We start from the raw sequence: 19,689 nt of genomic DNA on the forward strand, positions 1-19,689 counted from the left end.
GTTTGGATGACAGTTTGAATGAAACAGCAGTTGTAAATAGATCCACATATGAATGTATACGTGTAATAATTTAGAAATAAATGGGACAATCATTGGTTTGATTTACCCAGTTGGACTCTCAAAGATGAGTACATATATGTCGGAAACAAGGAGGCCAGTTGTGTGCCTCAGAAATACCGGACCAACCTGAGTACAATATTGTTTTGAGAGCCAACTCTGATGAAGACAAATGTGTAAATGTGTGCTACCATGCTAAGCTTAGTGGAATGTGCAGCTGTGGACGAACACTTTACCCGAGGCCCTTTAGTTCTTTACACAGAAACTGTGGCAGGAAAGGTTAGGGCGAGAGAGAGAGCGAGAACGAGGGAATGAAAATAAAAAGACAACAGAGAGGAGAAAGAGGTCTGAGTGTGGCCGTGATGATGAATATCCCATCTGCTCACAGGCTCATCGGTGATGGAAGTGGTCTGAAGGCTTATGTTGGGTGGTCATGACTTCTCTTTGGCCTTAGTCACTCCTCACCCGTAGCGGTTAATCACTGTCCGCGGTGTAGCCTCTCGGGGAGTTTTATGCCCAGCTGTCAACAAAAAAGCTCAGTCAGGTTGGCTGTATGAAGCAAATCTACGTGAATCAGTTTGAAAGTGTTACAGCCACTCTTCTGGTTCAGTTTCACCAAAGGGCTTTTAATCGAATTCCTATTCAAGATATATTAGGCCAATTCTCCTCTGATTAACTGCCTTTGATGTGTAAGTGCTTCAAATCAGGTTGATCCCATGGGGCACGTTCACTCTTAATAACTGAAGGGATGCAAAGAGACAATTTTAAGTTCGTAAAATAATAGGATTTGGGTTCTTGTCAGAGCTTGTTTGAATGAAAACATCGCTCATTTGCTGTCAGATTATCTTGTTCGGTTCGAAAATCATGCCGTGTTTTTGCATCCTTTTGCTTGAAACATATTGAATTGAACAATATCCTGGGAACCCTGGAGGACTACATGGATAAAGGAGTAATATTCACAGGGAATTTTTAATTAAGCCCACATTTTAAGATAAAAACATTTTATCAGCATTCCTTCAACTTTTTAATAGATTTAAGAGTGTTGTCTTATTGTAATTAAATGTTCCTGTTCTTTTCCGATTAGTGGTTTGGCCAAAGAGCTCTTTTTATTTTTAAAACCCAGTTTTTGCTCTATTTACCTTTTATTCAAAAGCTTTCGCTGCTGTCTGCTCCAGGCCATCAGAGACAAAATGTTTCATACTCCGTTATATTTATGCCGCGGCACATTCGACAGATCTGGGTACTTGCCATGGTCTCATTCGTGTGATGGGACCCAGCATGTCAATCGCGGGATCTCGCAGAGACAAAGATGAGGTCCAGGTTTAGACGCATATCTGCATCAGCGTCTGTTTCATTTCCATAATCCTGTCCTCATTATACTACGAGTAGGAGAGCGATAGATGCTGACCTTTAGCAGGAGAGTGCTGTCAAACTTATTCTGGTTTTATCTGTCTCTGCAGGGCTGGCTGAGGAGCAGCTTGTGGGTTTTCTGTTATGGCAGCAAAATGACATCGTAATTGTTGTGACAAGGGCAGAATGAGATGTGGCAGAATACATAGTCATCAGTCATGCAGGGACCACTGCATCAAGCTTGTAGACTTTCAAACTGGGTTTCTTAGATTTGTCCCCTTGATTTTCATTCATCTGTCTGAAGGTAAAAATGTGGGGAAACCGAGAGGCTGATGGCTTGTTTTGAAACAAATCTGCTTTGGTAATTGTGGCTGGATATAAAAGTTTGGGGTCTGTAAGATTAAAAATGTTTTTTTTTAGAAATCATTGTAAAAGGCTGATTTGCTGCTCAAGAGACATTTCTTAACAATGTTGAAAACAGTTGTGCTGTTTTAATATTTTTGCATTAATTTGACAAATTGAAAGTTCAAAAGAACATGTGATTGAAGTCTTTTGTAACCTAAATGTCTTCGCTGTCACTTTTGGTCAATTGAATTCCATTCCGAATAAAAATAATAATTTCTTTAAATAAAAAAATTGTCCCCAAACTTTTAAATGGTAGTCAAGTTTGATTTTCTACCACATGTAGGGATTGTTCACTGGATTATTTATTCACCCCGATGACTTTTTCATCTGTTGAAATTAAATTAAGATATGTTTTTTTGTTGTCTATATGGCAGTTTTGTTTTGGACCCCATTGACTTTCATTGCATGGACAAAAACATTCTTCACAATTTCTTCTTTTGTGGTCCATAGAAGAAAAGAAATGCAGGTTTGAAATGGCATGATGGTTTTTATTTCTGGCTAGTTACTAGTGCTAGCAGCATGTAGGGAAGAAAAATAAATTCCATGTTGTGTCTTCAGTGAAAGTGGTGGCTACCTTTTGGAAAAAAACAATCAGTACAGATCACTGCACCAGCCTTAAGTGGTCGTCATGGCGAGTCAAAACCAAATCACTTTGTCACAATTTCTCCAAAACCAACAAAGGGATTTAAAGAACATGAGTTCCAATATATATGTATACTTGAGTATGTTTTTAGCTGAGTGTTTGGATGAGGGGAGAATTCTGGCAAAATGAATCTTAAAAGAAAAGGCAAAGGAATTGATTTAATTAATGCGGCCTCATGTCCTACGGCCATGTGTAATCCGTCGAGAATTCCTGAGCGTGAGCTCTGGGAGACAAAAAGACATCTACCAGAGGACTCCTCAAGTGGCCTGTAATGAGAACCTCCCTGTAATCCCATAATTCCTTGTTTAATTAAAAGACAGAGCTGGCCTGGAGTCGAAGCCACTTTGATGGCTCTTTCATTGTTGGACTTTTGTTTGGAGGCTATTTTTGGGACTTTCTGTCCAATCGTCCAACAAACAAATATAGTGACTTGCAAACATATTCATTCTGTAATCTGGTGTTGCCCTTGGTTAGCATTTGTTGTTGTAACCAAACCAATGTCAGGTGACACTGGCAAAGAAAAAACATGACATTTTTCATATAAAAAATAGAAATGTAAAATCATTCAGAATCATTTGAACTCATATCTGGGGAATAAAAAAAACTTTTTTGGTTAAATGAATAAAAACAATTTTTAAATTTTTCAAACATTATGATTTTTTGGAAGAATTTATATTTCTCTAACTTGCCTCAAGGTGCCCTATGGTGTAGAATCAGAATGAACAGATCTGCTGTCATCTACAAGTTTTACTGTCATTGAATTACTTCTCAAATCCCTGTTGGGTTTCACCTAGCCTGAAAAAACAGTTCTTACTCTACTGAGTCTTTCCAATGACCCTGGTAAAAAGCGGATGTTTAGGGTGTAAAATATATGTTCTGAAGCTCACTGTTAAATTGTGTAGGGCTGGGCTTTGATATAGGCTAGATTTCCTGATTCAATTAAATTTTGATTAGATTCCAGATTCATTTCAGTTATAATGTCCATTTTGTTAAAAAAAAAAAAAAGGAAGGAATACTCATTCTGCTACACAGAGAAGAGTTTCAGCCAACACACACTCTTAAACAAAAGGTTACAAATTTTCACAGCAAAGCCATAGAATAGCAATTTTCAGTACCCCAAATAACCTTTCACGGAACAATTCTTAAAACATTTTTTTCTTAGTGTAAAGAATTTAATAATCTGAAGAACCTTTTTCCACTATAAAGAACCTTTTGTATATTGAAACAGTTCAATGAATGTCAAATGTTCATTTTAAGAGATTTTTTTCAAATTTGTACAAATCAATATCAGATTCATTTAGATGAATTGCGATTATTTGGGCAAAAAAACATCCCTAACGTATAAGGAAAGGCAGAGCGCAGCCCACTCGGCTCCTATAATCAACCATATTCAGAGGGGCCAGTCTTGGAAGCCCACACCAGCATTAGCCAATAAGAAGCCAGGGTTCAGCCATCACTAATGTAGAATTGCTTCAATTTAGCGGGAAGTCATGGCCTGGATTAAGGCCAGTGTCTGCCGAGCTAGGCCCCCAATGCTGCTGAAGGGATTTTCAAGGATCAGCCCAGTGCCAGCCAAACTGGAAATAAATAAGGAATCAACTCAAATGAAATGATAAAAACAGGCTGTAAGATCTTCCCTGTTATATGTGGAAATGGTCTTGATGTGACTAAAGAATGGGATGAAGGAAACTCTGTTGTTAGTGAGTTTTTTTCGCCAGCATACTTAATCTAGACCTATTAATATTAATGCCTGCTGCAAAAAAGTTAGCAATGAAATTCACACACCTGTATAAAGGTCACTGTTTTGCACAGCATGGATAAGCTAATGTGTCATTTTTGTTTCATCACTAAGCTACTCAGCTTGAATTGCCACCCACACACCTCTGGTTTGCATTAGATCAGATTTGGGCTTATTGTTTCTCATCTTTTCTCCAGCTAACCACTAAACAGAAATGCTATAGTTGACATGGCTGCATTTGACAGATAATCCACCGCTCGTATTTTAAAGACTGCAAGAATATATTGTGGATGGCATTTAATGAAATGTTCTCAATCGTATACTTGAGTTATTTGCAAAGTGCCAGTTTTGTTTCATTTTTAGCACAGAATACCAGTACAAGGATCGCTAAGGTGGTCTGTGGAGATTAACTCCCCCCTTTTCCCTCTATGGCCTCGGGGCGAACTGGGATGCGCACTGATGTGGGATTGTATTTACAAGAGCTTCGCTTATATAAATAGCTGTGCATTGAAATAATATTCGCTTGAAAGCCACATGAATCCATTACATTTCACCATACCGCCATCCATCTGTTTTTTTGGGGGGTGTCTACATTTATTCACACATCAAAATTAGTATGATCATGACAGTGTTCATGAGCAGAGAGCTTTCTGGGAAGTGCATCTCTATGGAAAGTAGATGCCTTATACTCCTATAGTGGCGTTCACATCGCACTCAGTTCTTTCGTTCTCTATCCTCTCTGATAGGTCGAATGGACGAAGGCTCGGAAGTGGAGTCTGAACCGGACCTGCCCCTGAAGAGGAAGCAGAGGCGCAGTCGGACCACTTTCACAGCCGAGCAGCTGGAAGAACTGGAGAAGGCCTTCGAAAGGACACACTACCCAGACATCTACACCAGAGAGGAACTAGCCCAGAGAACCAAGCTCACCGAGGCCAGAGTACAGGTATGACACTATCAAATACTAAAGTAGTGTCTGCAGTTGCTAGAGATTGACACATGGTTGACACATGGTTTGACTGAAATGCAGCTCAAAATGTGTTTTATTGAATCAAGAGCCATTATTGTCATTCTGTATACAAAACTTAAAGGGATAGTTCACCTAAAATGAAATAATTTACTCACCCTCATGTCATTCCAAACATGTATGACCCACATGGTAATTTTCACCAAGTGCAACATGTTCAAGTAATGGGTATAGAAATTATACTGTTAATTGCATGTATTGTTTAGTAGAAATCACACAAAATTGTTAATTTACATATTCCTGATATTCCTGCTTTCTCCTTTAATTGATGCGATGTCAAGAATCAACTTCCTGTTCTGTCTCCGCCTCTTCCCTTTTGCATTGTAACTGAATGGGAGAGTTTGTTTTGGGCTCCTCTTTTTCTGGCCCTTTTGTATTGTACTTGCATGGGAGAGGGAATAAAAGATCCAGAGAAACTGCTGCCTGCTGTCCCGTGTCCAACAACCAGTGTCCGAATCGGGGTTGCTGTGGAGTGGGAGGTGGGCAGCCTCTAGCGTCAGTTGCTAGCGCGTTTCTTGTGGTTTACATGCACAGCCCTTACTGGCCTACGTCTGTTACACTCACCACCCTAAACCTCACTCCCATCCGGGTCACGGCACCAAATGTCACCGGTCCTACTCTACCTGCTCAGAGCAGGATTTGAACCGGGGTCTCTGGCGTGGGAGGCGGGTGCGCTAACAAGGACACAATAGACCACAGCCTCTTGCCGCTGGGGTGCCACTTGAGGCCAGGGGAGTGAGGTTTACACGCACAGCTCTTACTGGCCTATGTCTGTTATGCCAGGATTAATATCATTCCAATTAATCAGTCAGATTTGAGGGGGCAAGTTTACAGTTTATGTCTAGTTTAGGTTTACAACCAGGGTTAGATGCTTCTACATCAGTGTTATTTACCTATCATTTCCCTCTGATTTTAGGGATAAGTTATGGGTAAGTTTAGGCTTAGGGGTAGGGTTAGGACTACATTTTCTGAAAGGAATGTTGTTCCAGGATCAACAAAAATCTTACTTGGCAAAATCATGGTGACCATGAAAGCATACATACAATCAAAGTCAATGGGGTCCAATGTTGTCCATTTAGTTTTGAAATATCGTCTTTTGAAAAAAGAAAGTCATTGGAACGACACGAGGGTGAGTAACTGACAGAATTTTAATTCTTTTGGGTGTATTATTCTTTTAATTGTGCTCATCTATGAAGTTTAATATGGTACTCATAAGACTGATGCTCTCAGTTGGAGATGTAGATGGCACAATGAGAGCTCAGTAAGAGTTCAGCTATGTGCTCTGAGGTCTATAGAGCTCTAAAGTGTCACTGGATCTGTTGGACTAAGGTTCTCTGATTGATGATGCGTGTAACAATGCAACTGCTCATCTCAAAGAAAGTGCTAAAAAACACAGCGGGCCTCTTCCTGTCAGCCATATCAGAGAGAAACACAATCAGGTGGCTAACATGGCACTGCGTCTGTTAAAGTTGGCATGAAAGGAAAATTCACCTGATCTATTTTCTAAATGCATGTAATTGATCTTAGTGTGAACGATTCATCCATGCATGTTTCGTTAAATTTTTTTCTTCAAAATGTCATAACTCGATCCTCCAGTGAAACAACAGACTTCTCTGGTGATGTTTGCTGAACTTCTCCAATCATTTAGTAAACTCCGCCTTTTTCTTGTAATCAACTGTAAGTTTGCATTCACGTGCCCCCATCCGACTGATAAATTGAACCATGTCCTGCCCTACATTTCTTTACTTTTTGATGACCCGTTTCACTCTGATATACCTCAACGATATGGAGGAAAAGATCTTTTGCTTCTTCCATTACATTACAACTTAAACCTTTGCATCTTTTGATGGAAAACTTTTTGAACTCTTGAATTTTTCTATTTATAGAAATATTTTAAAAATACACGTTAGAGGAACCTAAACACTTGAAGACAAAATTACAAAACTACTTTTTTGAAGATTATCTGAGGGATAAAAGTGCATTGAACCTTGGCTCCTCCCACCACTGGTCCTGACAGCTTGTCAACCATGTGGATAGTTGAAACAATGAGAGGGGGAAAATACAGTAGAGTTATGGCAGCAGCTGTTGGGAGCAAAGGGAGGGGGATAAAAAGAGCGAGAGTGCATTCCTGATGGATTTCTCACTTCAGCTTTTGGCTGAGATCTTTTCTTCCCACCACTTTCAAGCCCACCACCGCTCCTTGTAAAATTTGCTGCATATCAGAGAGCATCCCACACACTCTCTTGGGAACCCTTCTCCACCAGTTACATTAATCAATCAAGAGCTTGTAAAAAATATGACCGCTCGCCATGCCCCTGCTGCCTGCTTCACCTCTGCAATGGTACAGGATTGGGCCCTTCAAATGCTAATGCTCTGGACATTACATTAATGTTGTAATGTATAGTGAAATACCATGTAAGGTCAGTCTGACTTGGTTATTCGATTTTGTGATACAATATTATATGTTTTAATATGTTAACACTGTATGTCAGATCTTTGCAAGCTGCCTAAATGACATCATTGCATAATTGAAATGCAGCTGTCTCTCTCTCTTTCCTTCTCAGCCATGTTTGGCAAAATTGGCGTCACCACCTTTCAAGTTGCCAAATATCTTACTCTTTCTGTGATTAGCTGCAGACGCTTTATATTGCTTTGTTTTAATAGCAGCATTTGGATTATGAATTGTGTTCCAAACAATCAAATCAATCAAAACAAATGTTGGTATAAAAAGGATCTAAAACATTGAGGAATGACTCAATTTTGGAAGAAGTTGACCCATAGTAGCCTCGTGGCAGGTTTTTTGGTAGAGAGAATATCTCTCCCTGGCCATGTCAGTGATTCAGCTCTCCCTGAAAGGAGCCCCATGGGACATTTGGCCCTTTTGTGTGTTTATGGTGACTGATGCTAATTAGACAAGTGAATAAACATTATATCACTTCTGACCTGTGTATGTCAGACCTGAGTTATATTTGTAAAAACTGATAATCCAATCATGAATGTGAATTCAAATGCTCTTTTGCACCATTTTGACTGGAATGTTCAGATCATTCAAAGACCATATGAGACCACCACATCCTTGATATATTGTCCCAACAGCGCATGTTTTGTTTTCTCAACCCTGTCCCAGCCCAGCAGTTGGTTCTTGAGAGGCCAAGCAGAGGATGTGTGAGGATCTCTGGCTCGAGATAGCTCACAAGGAGATGCCAGGGCTCTGGGATCATTGCTTTTGTGGAGGGGAAGGTGTCTGACCCTGTTGGCTTTTGGCAGACCCCGCGGCCTCAGTGTCAACCCACTTGAGTGCAGCTGCGCTGACACAGTATCCAGATGTCTGAGAGAGAGAGGGAGAAACAGGGAGAGAGGGAGAGAGGGAGGGAGTGTTCCTGCTGCCAAAGAGAGGAAGTCAGACATGGATCAGTAATGATGTCAAAGGTGTTAATTTATGTGTTTGGTGCTTTTCTATTAGATGTCATCTGTCTTCATTGAGCACTGTCACTGTGGTTATTCTTAACCACAGACACGTTACTCATGCTTCCACTGTTTTACTGTTCCGTATGACAAATCAGAGGAAGTGATCCATATCTGACTAAGCAAAGGGATAAGTGCTTCCAGGTCTCACTGCACTGCTGCCTGTCTGTCTGGTTTACTGCAATCTGTAAAGCCAGAGGAAGAAACAAGATGAATTATCTGAGATTTACAGGAAATTTCATAGGCAGTGGCAGTTATGTCACTATAAACTCAGTTAGACATGAAATCTTTGTGATGTGCTGAAGTATCAGGTTTGGGGTTGTGTGTATGACAACTCATGGAGGATCGACAGATGGAGGGAAGAACTTAGACGTGCTACGTTATCGCAATGAAAACTTCCTCTTTATATTATATTATAAATAATGAATTAAACTAGATACTATGGCTTAGGTTTGACCATTCAAAAGGTCGGCAAGATTTTTTATAAAAATACAGCTAAAAATGATTTGATAAATTCAGTAAAACAGTAATATTGTGAAATATTATTAGAATAAAAAAAAAAAATTGGCAGTGTATGAATGATAGTGTATACTTGTCAGGCACGGAGTGAGGAGAGTTAGTCCTTCCACGTGTTACTCAGGTTTGAAGATGTCTCCACTTCCCCTCTATAATCCAGCCCCCTTTGATCCAATCTGGACTTCCAGGGCACAAGTGTCAGCCCCCTGATGTGTTATATCACGTGCGTTTTGATTGATCCTTGCAAAATCTGGAGCCAATAATTCTGTTCTTATTCTCCTGACCTACGAAAAAATTTGGGATTTCAATGAATAGATAAAATAAATATATGTATATACGTATGTATATTTATGATTACAAAAGGAAGAAAGAGGATGTGCATGTACTTAATGACAATTATTAATAAGTGCATGTCTTCTACAATTCAACCAAGGCATCTGGGTGTAGTAAAAGTTGAATTGTTGAAAAATTTGCAGATGTTTCTGCTGAAGAGACGTGCCATTTTATAAAGTCTTGCTACACTGTTACCTTCAGGACCCAGTCCAGCCCGTCTCAACCCTTTATCCCAACCCATCCTGTCCCACTGCCCATCCAGATTCCCTAAACCCCTGGATGGAGCCCTGCACTGAGATTGATGTCGGCCTTTTTTACGCTTCTCAGCCACTGTTATGTTCTTTTTTGCTGTGAAATTCAATCACGTTATCCAGGTTTTACTCCTCGTCTTCCAGTCTGTCCACCAACTGCCCTGTGCATGGCAAACGGTAATCCTAGGAAGACATATAACCATCGTCGTCTGAGAGAGACGGCAAAAGAAAAAGAAAGCAAGAGGAACTGATAGGGTGGCCCGGGTGATTGATATTGGATGAGAGCATGAGATGCTGGCCGAATGTGGAATGTGAAATCGTGACACAGTCCACAATCAGATTTGTCTTCCATTTACCCCTCTTCCTTTTGTCTCTTCCACTCCCCCTGTACACTCGGAGATTGAGAGTATATTGAATTGAATTTTTCGACTTCCATTCCCTCCGAACCGAATGCAATCACACAACAGCTCCTTCAGCCACACTCCAAGAAATCTCCTCTCTTAAATGTTTCGCCAAGTGACTCCGTTCACTTTTAAGGAAATTATTTTGAACTCTTTCAGAAATATGAAATGAGTTGGCCATCTCAGTTGGGCAGTGTGCTTTGTGTCTCGGCTTGAGCAGGGAAATGAGAAGAGTGGGGAATTAGAAGGAGCGGCAGAGAGAAAATCCCCGCTCAAGGTGCCTTTGCCATCGGGTTCCAGAATGGCGCATTCAGAAGCCCCAGCTCGCAGCAAGCCTCTTAGGAGATCCATTGAGTGCGGGGCGGCAGGCGCTCTAGCCTCTAACACTGAGATACACGCTTTCTAATGCCTTGTGCTACTCTCCAGTTCTCACTAATACCAGAAGCCATCCTAACCTAAGACATGTAAAGTAATGGGGCTTGTGTCAGCGGGACTTGTGGTTTTATGGGAAGGGTCATTGATGCACGGCATTGTTGAAGGAGCAGTGTGGGATAGTTGAGTACTGCTGACTTTTATTTGATTTAAACTGTTTTTATTGATTAATACTGAAAAAGAAAACCTATCTTGAAAAATTCCAGTAGACTAATGTTGAGGTAAGGAAGGGTGTTGGGAACAGGTTTACTCAAAGCAGTTGCTAACCATGTGTGTAATTAGTCCCCTGGTGTGTTAATAATTATATAGGTCTTATAGGTGTTTCCCCAAGTCTTATAGGTGTTTCCTAGTTTTTGTTTAGAAATGGGAATGCAACAGGAAGTTTTTAAAGGAATGCCAAAAAATTTGCTTTTTATGGGTGGGGCTTTATTTTATTTATTTATCTTATTTTATTTATTTTTTATTTTAGTTCATTTTATTGTATCCAGGTACCATAAAGACACATTTTTGAGAATCAATTGAATTTATCAAAAATATATTGCTGTAAACAGCTCTCTATGCCTGCATTAGCTACCATATGAATTTCAGATTTTATGAAAAATAATCAGAATTTTTCTCTTTCTTTGTCACGTTGTATACAAAGAGTGAAGGGCAGCCTGGGAGGATAAAAGAGAGAGAGGCAGAGAAAGAGTGTGTACTCATACAGTATGTCTATGCCAGCCCCTTGATCAATGCCCGGGCTGAAAGCGTCATTCTTGAGGAGCTGTTTAAAAAGGGACGCCCTCTCTTTGTGGTCCGATTCATTGAAGGGCCATTGTCCCCCTCTTTCACTTCCACTCACAATGGAGGGGACCATTTGAAAAACAACAGTAGATTAACTGCACTGCCAGTGTATTAAAGTCTGAAGAATGGCCCCTCTGAGGCATAGATCAATGTCATTCACTCTTTTGCATACACAGGGGCAGCGCCTCGGCCCCAGAGAGGTGCAGGTTACTGGCCGTGCTCCCCCTTTCAATGACTCACATTAGAATGAAACTTTGAAAATGTGTCTTAATGTGGCAGAGGCACTTCTTTCTTTCTTTTTCTTTTTTTCTTTCTTTCTTTCTTTCTTTCTTTCTTTCTTTCTTTCTATAAAGAAAGGCTTTTGTTCATTAAATATCTCAAACACGTCAAATCCAGAGATATTTTCATTTGATTTTTTCTTTTAGTTGGCACCATATTGGTTCTCGGCCAATGTTAGCAAGGTTTAATTCATCATTCTCTGTCATTGTTGGATATTTATTATAAGATTTTTAGGTTTAGATAACTTTGCACTAAATTAATGGGATACTAATAGATTTTAATCTTGAGGGTGCAGAGTGAGGTGCATAACAATGTAATGCATGTAACCCCTGTTATATCTCTCCTCTAATATAAGGTCTTTTGTTTTAGCTTTTTCCTGATCAGTTATTTTAGTAACACTGTATTATAGTTTTATAATTTGTTAATATTTTGATTTTATTTTTTAAATTTTTAGTAATTATGTTTTGTGCTTTTGTGTTTTTTAAAATGTCTCTATATATGTTTCATGACACATGTTGCCTTTTGTCAACTAACTGAATTATAATTATTATTATTACTATTATTATTTACATTTTATCTTATTTCAGTTAATGGTCATTTTATTTCAAATAATGAAGATGTTTTTTATGGTTTTAGTTTTAGTTAACAAATGAATAACCACCTGGTTTCTATTATATATATATATATATCTTAATAATCTGGTTTCTACAGATTTTAAAATAAAATATTGTGGTGCCTAAATTCCCTTTTAGCAAACAATCCATTTAATTTTTCAGTGTTTTCATTTTCATTCTTTTTTAAAAAATCAAGTAGAATAAATGTATAATATCGCCCATTTATTGGTAATCGAACATGAAAATAATTAGCTTATCATATCGGCCAGAATTCAGTGCACTTATTATTATTATTGATTTTTTTACTTTTTAATTTTAGGTTTGGTTCAGCAATAGACGAGCCAGGTGGCGTAAACAAGCTGGAGCTAATCAACTGGCGGCATTTAACCACCTGTTACCTGGAGGATTCCCACCCACAGGCATGGGCACTCTACCAACATACCAGCTTCCTGAGTCCAGCTACCCTTCATCAACATTACAACAAGGTAAGCTAATCGTTGTTTTGGGCCCGTTTACACCTGGCCACTTCATGCGTTTTCTCTGATCAGATAGCTATCAGGTCGTGAAAAGACCAAGTGTAAATGCCCTCTGAAACGGATTTAAATCCGATAACTCAAACCACTTCAGGAGGTGGTTTGAGATGCATTCCAGATAAAACTGGGCAAGTGTAAATGCATCTGGTTGTTGAAGACACATATGTAAATATTACTCCTCCCAAAATGGCAAAAATAAATAAAAATAAACTTGTGAGTGTGTTATAGGCTACCTGCTCAGGTAACCAGATATGACAGCTGTACTCGCCACACTTAAGGCCCGCTTCAGATGAGTAGCTGATGCGCACACTGCCTCAAATTAAACTAAAAGTGTGGCATCGCATCCAGAAGCTCAACACACAATCATCTTCATCAAAAGTATAGTGAGACGTCATTGTCTTACCATCTATCTCTCCTATTGCGGTCTTGATCTTGAAATTAGCTGTTGATGAATAAAATACAGCTAATTTCTGACGTAAATTTGCATATAGCATGGGAACTGAAGATTGGATTTATATTCGTTTAGCGGAGATGCATTTATTGTGGCCGAGTGTAAATGGACCAGTTTTAACAAACTTGATAGCTATCCAGTCAGTAAAAATGCATGAAGTGACCAGGTGTAAACAGGCCCTTTGTGAAGAATTTTACCTTTTTTATGTTTATTTAATACTCAGACTTATCTAATACAGGAATGGCAATACATTTAAAGCTCCCATGATGCACTTGAGAATAGTTTTCTGAACTAATTAAATATGCTGTTCTATCCAGATGTCAGTGGCACAGTGCATCGGCCCCAGCCCTTGCCTCCTTCCACCATGCATCAGGGCGGGCTCTCGAGCGACAGCGGCTCCGCCTATGGCCTCTCGTCCAACCGCCACGGTTTCTCCAGCTACACCGACACCTTCATGAGCCAGTCAGCGACCAGTAATCACATGAATCCCGTGAGCAATGGACTATCTCCACAGGTCAGTAAGGGTCACTGGCCACAGTGTTTAAATACTCTTCTCTATAGCCACGTCAAGGAGTCTTTCAAGTGGAATTATGAGACCTCTCTGAAGATAAAACAGCATATTCTTTGTGCGCTACCGTGTTCGTTTGGTGATTAGATGCGTCTCATGTGTACTGAGCAGACATGTTTTGGAGAAATCGTCTTCTAGTTGCTGATACCTCCCTTGTGCTCGTGAAGTGTTCATAAGATAATGTTTTCTAATTAATATTCCTTTGTTTTACTCACTCTCCTAATTAAAATAAAGATTTAATTGTTTGATTCTAAGAAAATTAGTTTCAGACAATACAGGATACCCTAAAGAGAAGAAATCCCAAATGCAGTCAAAGAGCTGCCAGCACTGCGCCTCGTTCAGAAAAGAGCATAATCTCACCAAACTAATGGATCTGTATGTTTAATTGTCTGGAAGTAATTTTCAAGAGTTAACAGATGTTTAACTAAGTGTAGATGTTTTAATTAACCGGAACAGAGCAAAAAAGTATTGCCTTGTGAGGCTCTGATACATCTTTGAATCCTATTCAATTTCAGTATACCATAGACATAGAGGAAAGTATAAAATGGGAAACCAGTAAATTCAATTTAAGGCATGTGGCTTTTTTTGTGTTTGTTTCATAGAATTTAAATAGACAGGTTTTGTTTCAGTTTGACAGTGTTTCTGTGTGAAGGTTCTTGTTATAGACATTATATAGCATTGTTACCTGCTACCTTCAACAAAGCGTGTAAAATAAGACTCTTTGCTCAGGGTTGATCCTACACTGAGCTAAATAATAGGAAAATGGCTGCTATTGATGCACATCATTGGTGAAGAGTATATTACAAGCAATTATTCACCATTAGTGGGCAGTTCTGCCCACCATAACCAAGAAGATCTGACTAACAGGCAGAAAATAAGATTGAAATGGTGTGTAAGGAGTTGAAGATGAAATTCAATACTGCATTTGTCCACAATTACCCCCTTGTTCACATGTTTTATGGCCATTTCCCCCCCTCCTCACCAAATATTTCTCAAAGCAGATTGGAAACTGGTATTACTCCATTTTTTCCAAAAGAGAGGAAAGAATTAGGGATTTGATGACAAAAAAGAGATTTTCTCTTGTACTGCGGAGTTGGGGATAACATAAGCGTTTCTCAGCATGTTTGATTGTTAATCGTGGTGGAGGGGCTTTAAGTACTAATGCTCTCGCTGCAAACCTGCATAAATAACTGAACATGGCTGGAGAATTTTTGTACATTTTTTGGGGGAGTACTTGCAGCCAGAAATGGATAAAATATAAAATAATAGCTCTCTGTTGTTTTGCAGTATAGATTATGTAAGTAATTTGTTTTATTCTGAATAAATACAAATGTCATCTGTAATACTATTTTATTTACTTTATTTTATTGCTACAGCATAGGAAATTAATCAAAAAATGATGGTGCACTTTTATTAATCAAATTATGGTGCACTGCTTCCTCGTTTAATTTTCTATCCGTTTAAAGAGGATAAAAGAGCAATTATACTTGTGAAAATTATATTTTTCTTCAAGAATTTTTGTATGAATCTCTCACTAAGATGAAGATGGTTCACCCTCCATGTGACCCCTCCTCAGCCCCCTAACCTCCCCACCCTTGTCCAGCCCCTCTCACCCATCTCCACATGTCACATGTGGCTATTCCATCAGGCCCTTATTGTAGGAAAAATTAATGTTCTTTTTGACAGGAGTATCATAGTTCAACCCAAGCATCACACTGTGCCTCAATGTCCATGAAAGGGCCGCCAGTGCCCCACAAGCCAAAACCCCCCCATTCTTCTCAGCTACAGGGAGTCCACATGGCAGTCCTAACACAAGCTTGTTTTTGTACATGACGATTTTCTCCATCATTTGTCTATTCTACTGTCTTTCTTTTACTTATAAGCCCCCTCGACTAATTTATTTTAACACATTAATTTAGCCTTCAACCAAGACAGTTCATGCAAATCAATGCAAATAAGCTAGTGTGTGCAAGATTCTGCAGAGTCTAATGTAGTGTAGTTTGAATACTGAGAGTACAGTTGTCAATTATTTTTTCTAATGCTTGTCAAATAGTAGAGGATTGTGGGATTGCACAGAGAGCTTTTTGTTTGGTTTTGTTTGCTTGGGAAATCTTATCAGCCATTTTTAAAAGCTTTATAGCCTACAGTTGTTGTCATAGTTGTGTAATTCTCTAGAGGCCTTCTCTCATTTGTCTGGACAAACCCTTCTTTGACGCTGGTTCACTGATTCTTTGAGGCACATCTAACTGACGGTTTCAGAATAATCCTGTTTATTCTTTTCCATTTACCTCAATTTCCGTCTGATTTATGTTTTATTTTATTTAGTATCCTGACTTCTGCAGTGCCTGACTCCTTTGTAAAATCACTGTCCCAAGCTTAGAAATGGGCAGAAATAAAAAAAAATTTCTGCTATGCCACTGGTTTAATCTTATTATGCAGAAACTTTTTTTGTTTTGTTGACATTTTTCAAAATATTCTCATGCACATTTTATTTGGAGAAATTACATAAGACAAATAAGATGAGGAACTTACACACTGATTAGACAATATTTCCAAGACAGTTTCTTTTAAAACATTTTTTTTTTTTTAAATTGAGAAAAAAATATGTAGAAACAACTAGAAAATTTTACCTTTTTTTTCATTTTATAAGTTAGAGCACAAAGCCTGCAGGGGTTGTAAGACTGAAAATACTGGTTGGGGCCTGCTCTGAGACTAAAGGGCCCTATTGGCTAATTAATATTTGACCTCCCCCATACGGCCTGACTTCCCCTCAGAAACAACAAAGAACTCACACAAGAACATGGTTTAATGTGAATGTTTATCATTGACTGTTGTTATGTTTTTGGTGTCATTTAAAATGTCTCAAAGTGAGTGGTACAGATATATCATATCCAGATAGATAAAATAAAAGGTAATAAGGTTTATAGAAGTTTAGAGAAAACTGGTTAAGCCATTTGAGGGTGGTCTCCCCATCCCCCATGTCACCTGGTCAGGAGGATAAAGGAAGGTGTGCTCCCTCTCTCTGGGCTCTTCTTTGCTGGTCACGAATGGAATAGGTGGTCTCTTTCTCTCCTCTCTCTCTCTCTCTCTTTCCCTTTCTCTCTCTCTATCTCTCTCTCTCTCTCAGGTGCAAGCTGGGTAAGATTATTTAGTGTAACCAATGTATAACCATGCACTAGATATTTGAATTGATTGTGGAATTGATCTCTGATATCTGAAATATTAACTGTAACGTGATTATTCTAACTGATTTTGATATTATTTTCATTGAAGAGTTAAACGGAATAGTCAAACATTCACTCATGATTAATGATCCACAGATATCATTAAAACCTTTCATTTATGGAGTCAGATGAAATAATGAGAGAATACATAACTAAATGTATTGCAAATTTAACCAACCAATACTTTGTATGAGTGAGGACAGAACACATGATAACCTTCCCCGTGTATTGGCGAACCGGCAGATTGGACCAATATAGCGGGCCTTACAGGGTCATATAGCAAAAATGGCAAAATTCACTCAAAGACGGTGTTAAAATGCTTTAAAATATACCACTATTATCAGTACGTTTAATATTTTATCATTGTACTACATTAAAAAAGGCACTGCATGATAGAAATGACCTGGCTTTTAGTTTGCGAAAATGTGAGAGAGGTATGCTCATTTTTTTTTTAGATGCGCTTTTGCACAATTGTGTGGATGGACTGCTTTACAGCCTCCATCGAGTGGAGAAAATGTGCTGTGAATCAGTAAATGTGCTATGATGGCTGTGTGCCAGAATGAAATGCAACCCTGCTGGGTTCACAACACCAACAGGTGCACACCCCGCTCTCACTCTTCTCATGTGCCAGCAGAACCAGAGCGCTTTCTCACTGCAACCTCTGGAAAACACATTAAACAGCACTGCAGCTTAGTTCGGATGAAAATTATGCAATGCCAGACCTAATCTCCATTAAGCCTGCTTTTGGACCGGGTCAGAGCTATGGACAGATTTCTATGGCCTTGAATGCATGTCTTTTCAGTGTTTCATCCTCTGGTGGACATTGAGACCAGTCCAAACATTGGACACGTGGAGAAGGAATGAATGCGGTAATAAAGCTGTAGCCTGCTTTACTACTACAGTCATTCCTCCTCCTACAACAGATGCTTTGTGCAGGCGGGTGATTGGGTTTTACAACGGGAGACGTTCTGCTTTGGTGTGTCTGATATGTGCAGGTTTGTTCTGTTGTTGTCCGATGTCGTAACTGGAGAGGAACACAACACACACCTGTTTTAATGAACAGGTTTTACTAAAACCAACCATTCAGTATAATCAGTCATGCTTTTTGTTTTGGGCCTCGTAGCAACAACGCCAGCCCTCAAGGCACTCGAGTCATCTAGTAAAGCTTCTAGTGTGTCTCGTTATTATTATTATTATTATGAGCATTACTGAAATTGCTCTCTGCAACATTAGTGTCAGGTTCATTAGGCCCTAGTTATGATGTCTGAGTGCAATATTGACATAATTAACAAACTAATTTGTTATTTTAGTAATTTCTGTTTATTCTTTTTGAAGATTTGTATATTAATAAACATTTAAATGTTATTATAATACATTTTATATTTATGCTTGCATTTTATATTTATTCTTTTAGACTTTTATATTTGTATTTAATCTTTTATAAGTTTTTATTTTATTTTCATATTTATTCTCTTACAAGATTTTTATATTTATTAACATTTATATTTATATTTTATTATATAAATTCTTTTTAGGGACTAAAACTGTTAAATTAAACAATATAAGTGATTCATCATAAACAGACAGTAACAAATTTAAAATATAGGCTACTATAAATGTAAAAAATAAAAATAATATTCTAGTAATACTGTTCACTTCTCCATTGAGTGTGCATTTAAACGACAATGATGTACTAAAAACAGCAAAGTTTTTCCTTCACATTTTTTTGTGCACAACGACAACGTTGCGGTCCCTGTTCACACAGATCTGGGAAAACAACTAAAAACGTTGTATTCTGCTGCCAGGCCAGTAGGTGGCGATGCCACTTTGTAACAAAACACTATGCGCCTACAGGTATAGACTGAACGCGTAATACGCATGCACATGACATCACAGTTTTGATAAATTCACATTTTAACGGTTTACACAAAGACGATAACTGTATCGTTGTCAAAAACTTGCACTTTGAAACCCTTTTTCAAAAGTTTGCATTTTCATGCCCCCAAAACCCCGTTGTCGTGTAAATGAATGTATGGTGGCTGAGAGAGCTCAACGCGCTGCAACTGAAAAAAACACATGCAAATAGAAAAACACCCGCAAATTAAAAAAACATCATCAGTTTTACAACACATGGGTGCTCCAATACTGGTGCGTTGTCATGGGAACATCCCAGGTGAAAATAATGAGGAAATTACGTTGTTTTTCGTTGCTCCCTTCACCGAGTGCGTTCCAAACGGCTACATAATGACTCACAAGTGCCCTGCTCACTCCAAAGTCCCCACTTCAAGGGCTCTGCCGTCTGCCCTTCGAAGGGAGTAAGGCATAGGGATGCTCACGAGCAATAAGCACGTCACTTATTGAAACATTTCCGTTGTGTTCTGTGCTATTTGCAGCGCGTTTCTGTATTTGGTTGTGTTGTGAACTTTTGCAGGGCATTTCTGTATTTGGTTGTGTTGTGAAATTTTGCAGGGCGTTTCTGTATTTGTTTGTGTTGTGAGTATTTGGGGCACACACGTGTTGTAAAACTGATGATGTTTTCTTAATTTGCGGGTGTTTTTCTATTTGCAGTTGCAGCGCGTTGAGCTCTCTCAGCCACCATATGAATGGCCAAAATTCATTTAA

The 19,689-nt window shown here is 38.8% G+C and overlaps 1 protein-coding gene across 2 annotated transcripts in view; it reads left to right on the forward strand.

Moving 5' to 3' along the window:
• pax7b (paired box 7b) overlaps positions 1 to 19,689 on the forward strand; it is a 54,832-nt gene that overhangs the window by 15,298 nt on the left and 19,845 nt on the right. For both annotated transcript variants that reach the window (XM_084098487.1, XM_084098486.1), the window contains exons 5-7: positions 4,940 to 5,136; positions 12,611 to 12,776; positions 13,593 to 13,789. In XM_084098487.1, the coding sequence (XP_083954613.1) occupies positions 4,940 to 5,136; positions 12,611 to 12,776; positions 13,593 to 13,789 (560 nt within the window). The remainder of the gene's footprint in view (positions 1 to 4,939; positions 5,137 to 12,610; positions 12,777 to 13,592; positions 13,790 to 19,689) is intronic.

Source organism: Abramis brama (assembly GCF_963993115.1).
Source record: "Abramis brama genome assembly, chromosome: 22".
Lineage (NCBI taxonomy): Eukaryota > Metazoa > Chordata > Actinopteri > Cypriniformes > Leuciscidae > Abramis > Abramis brama.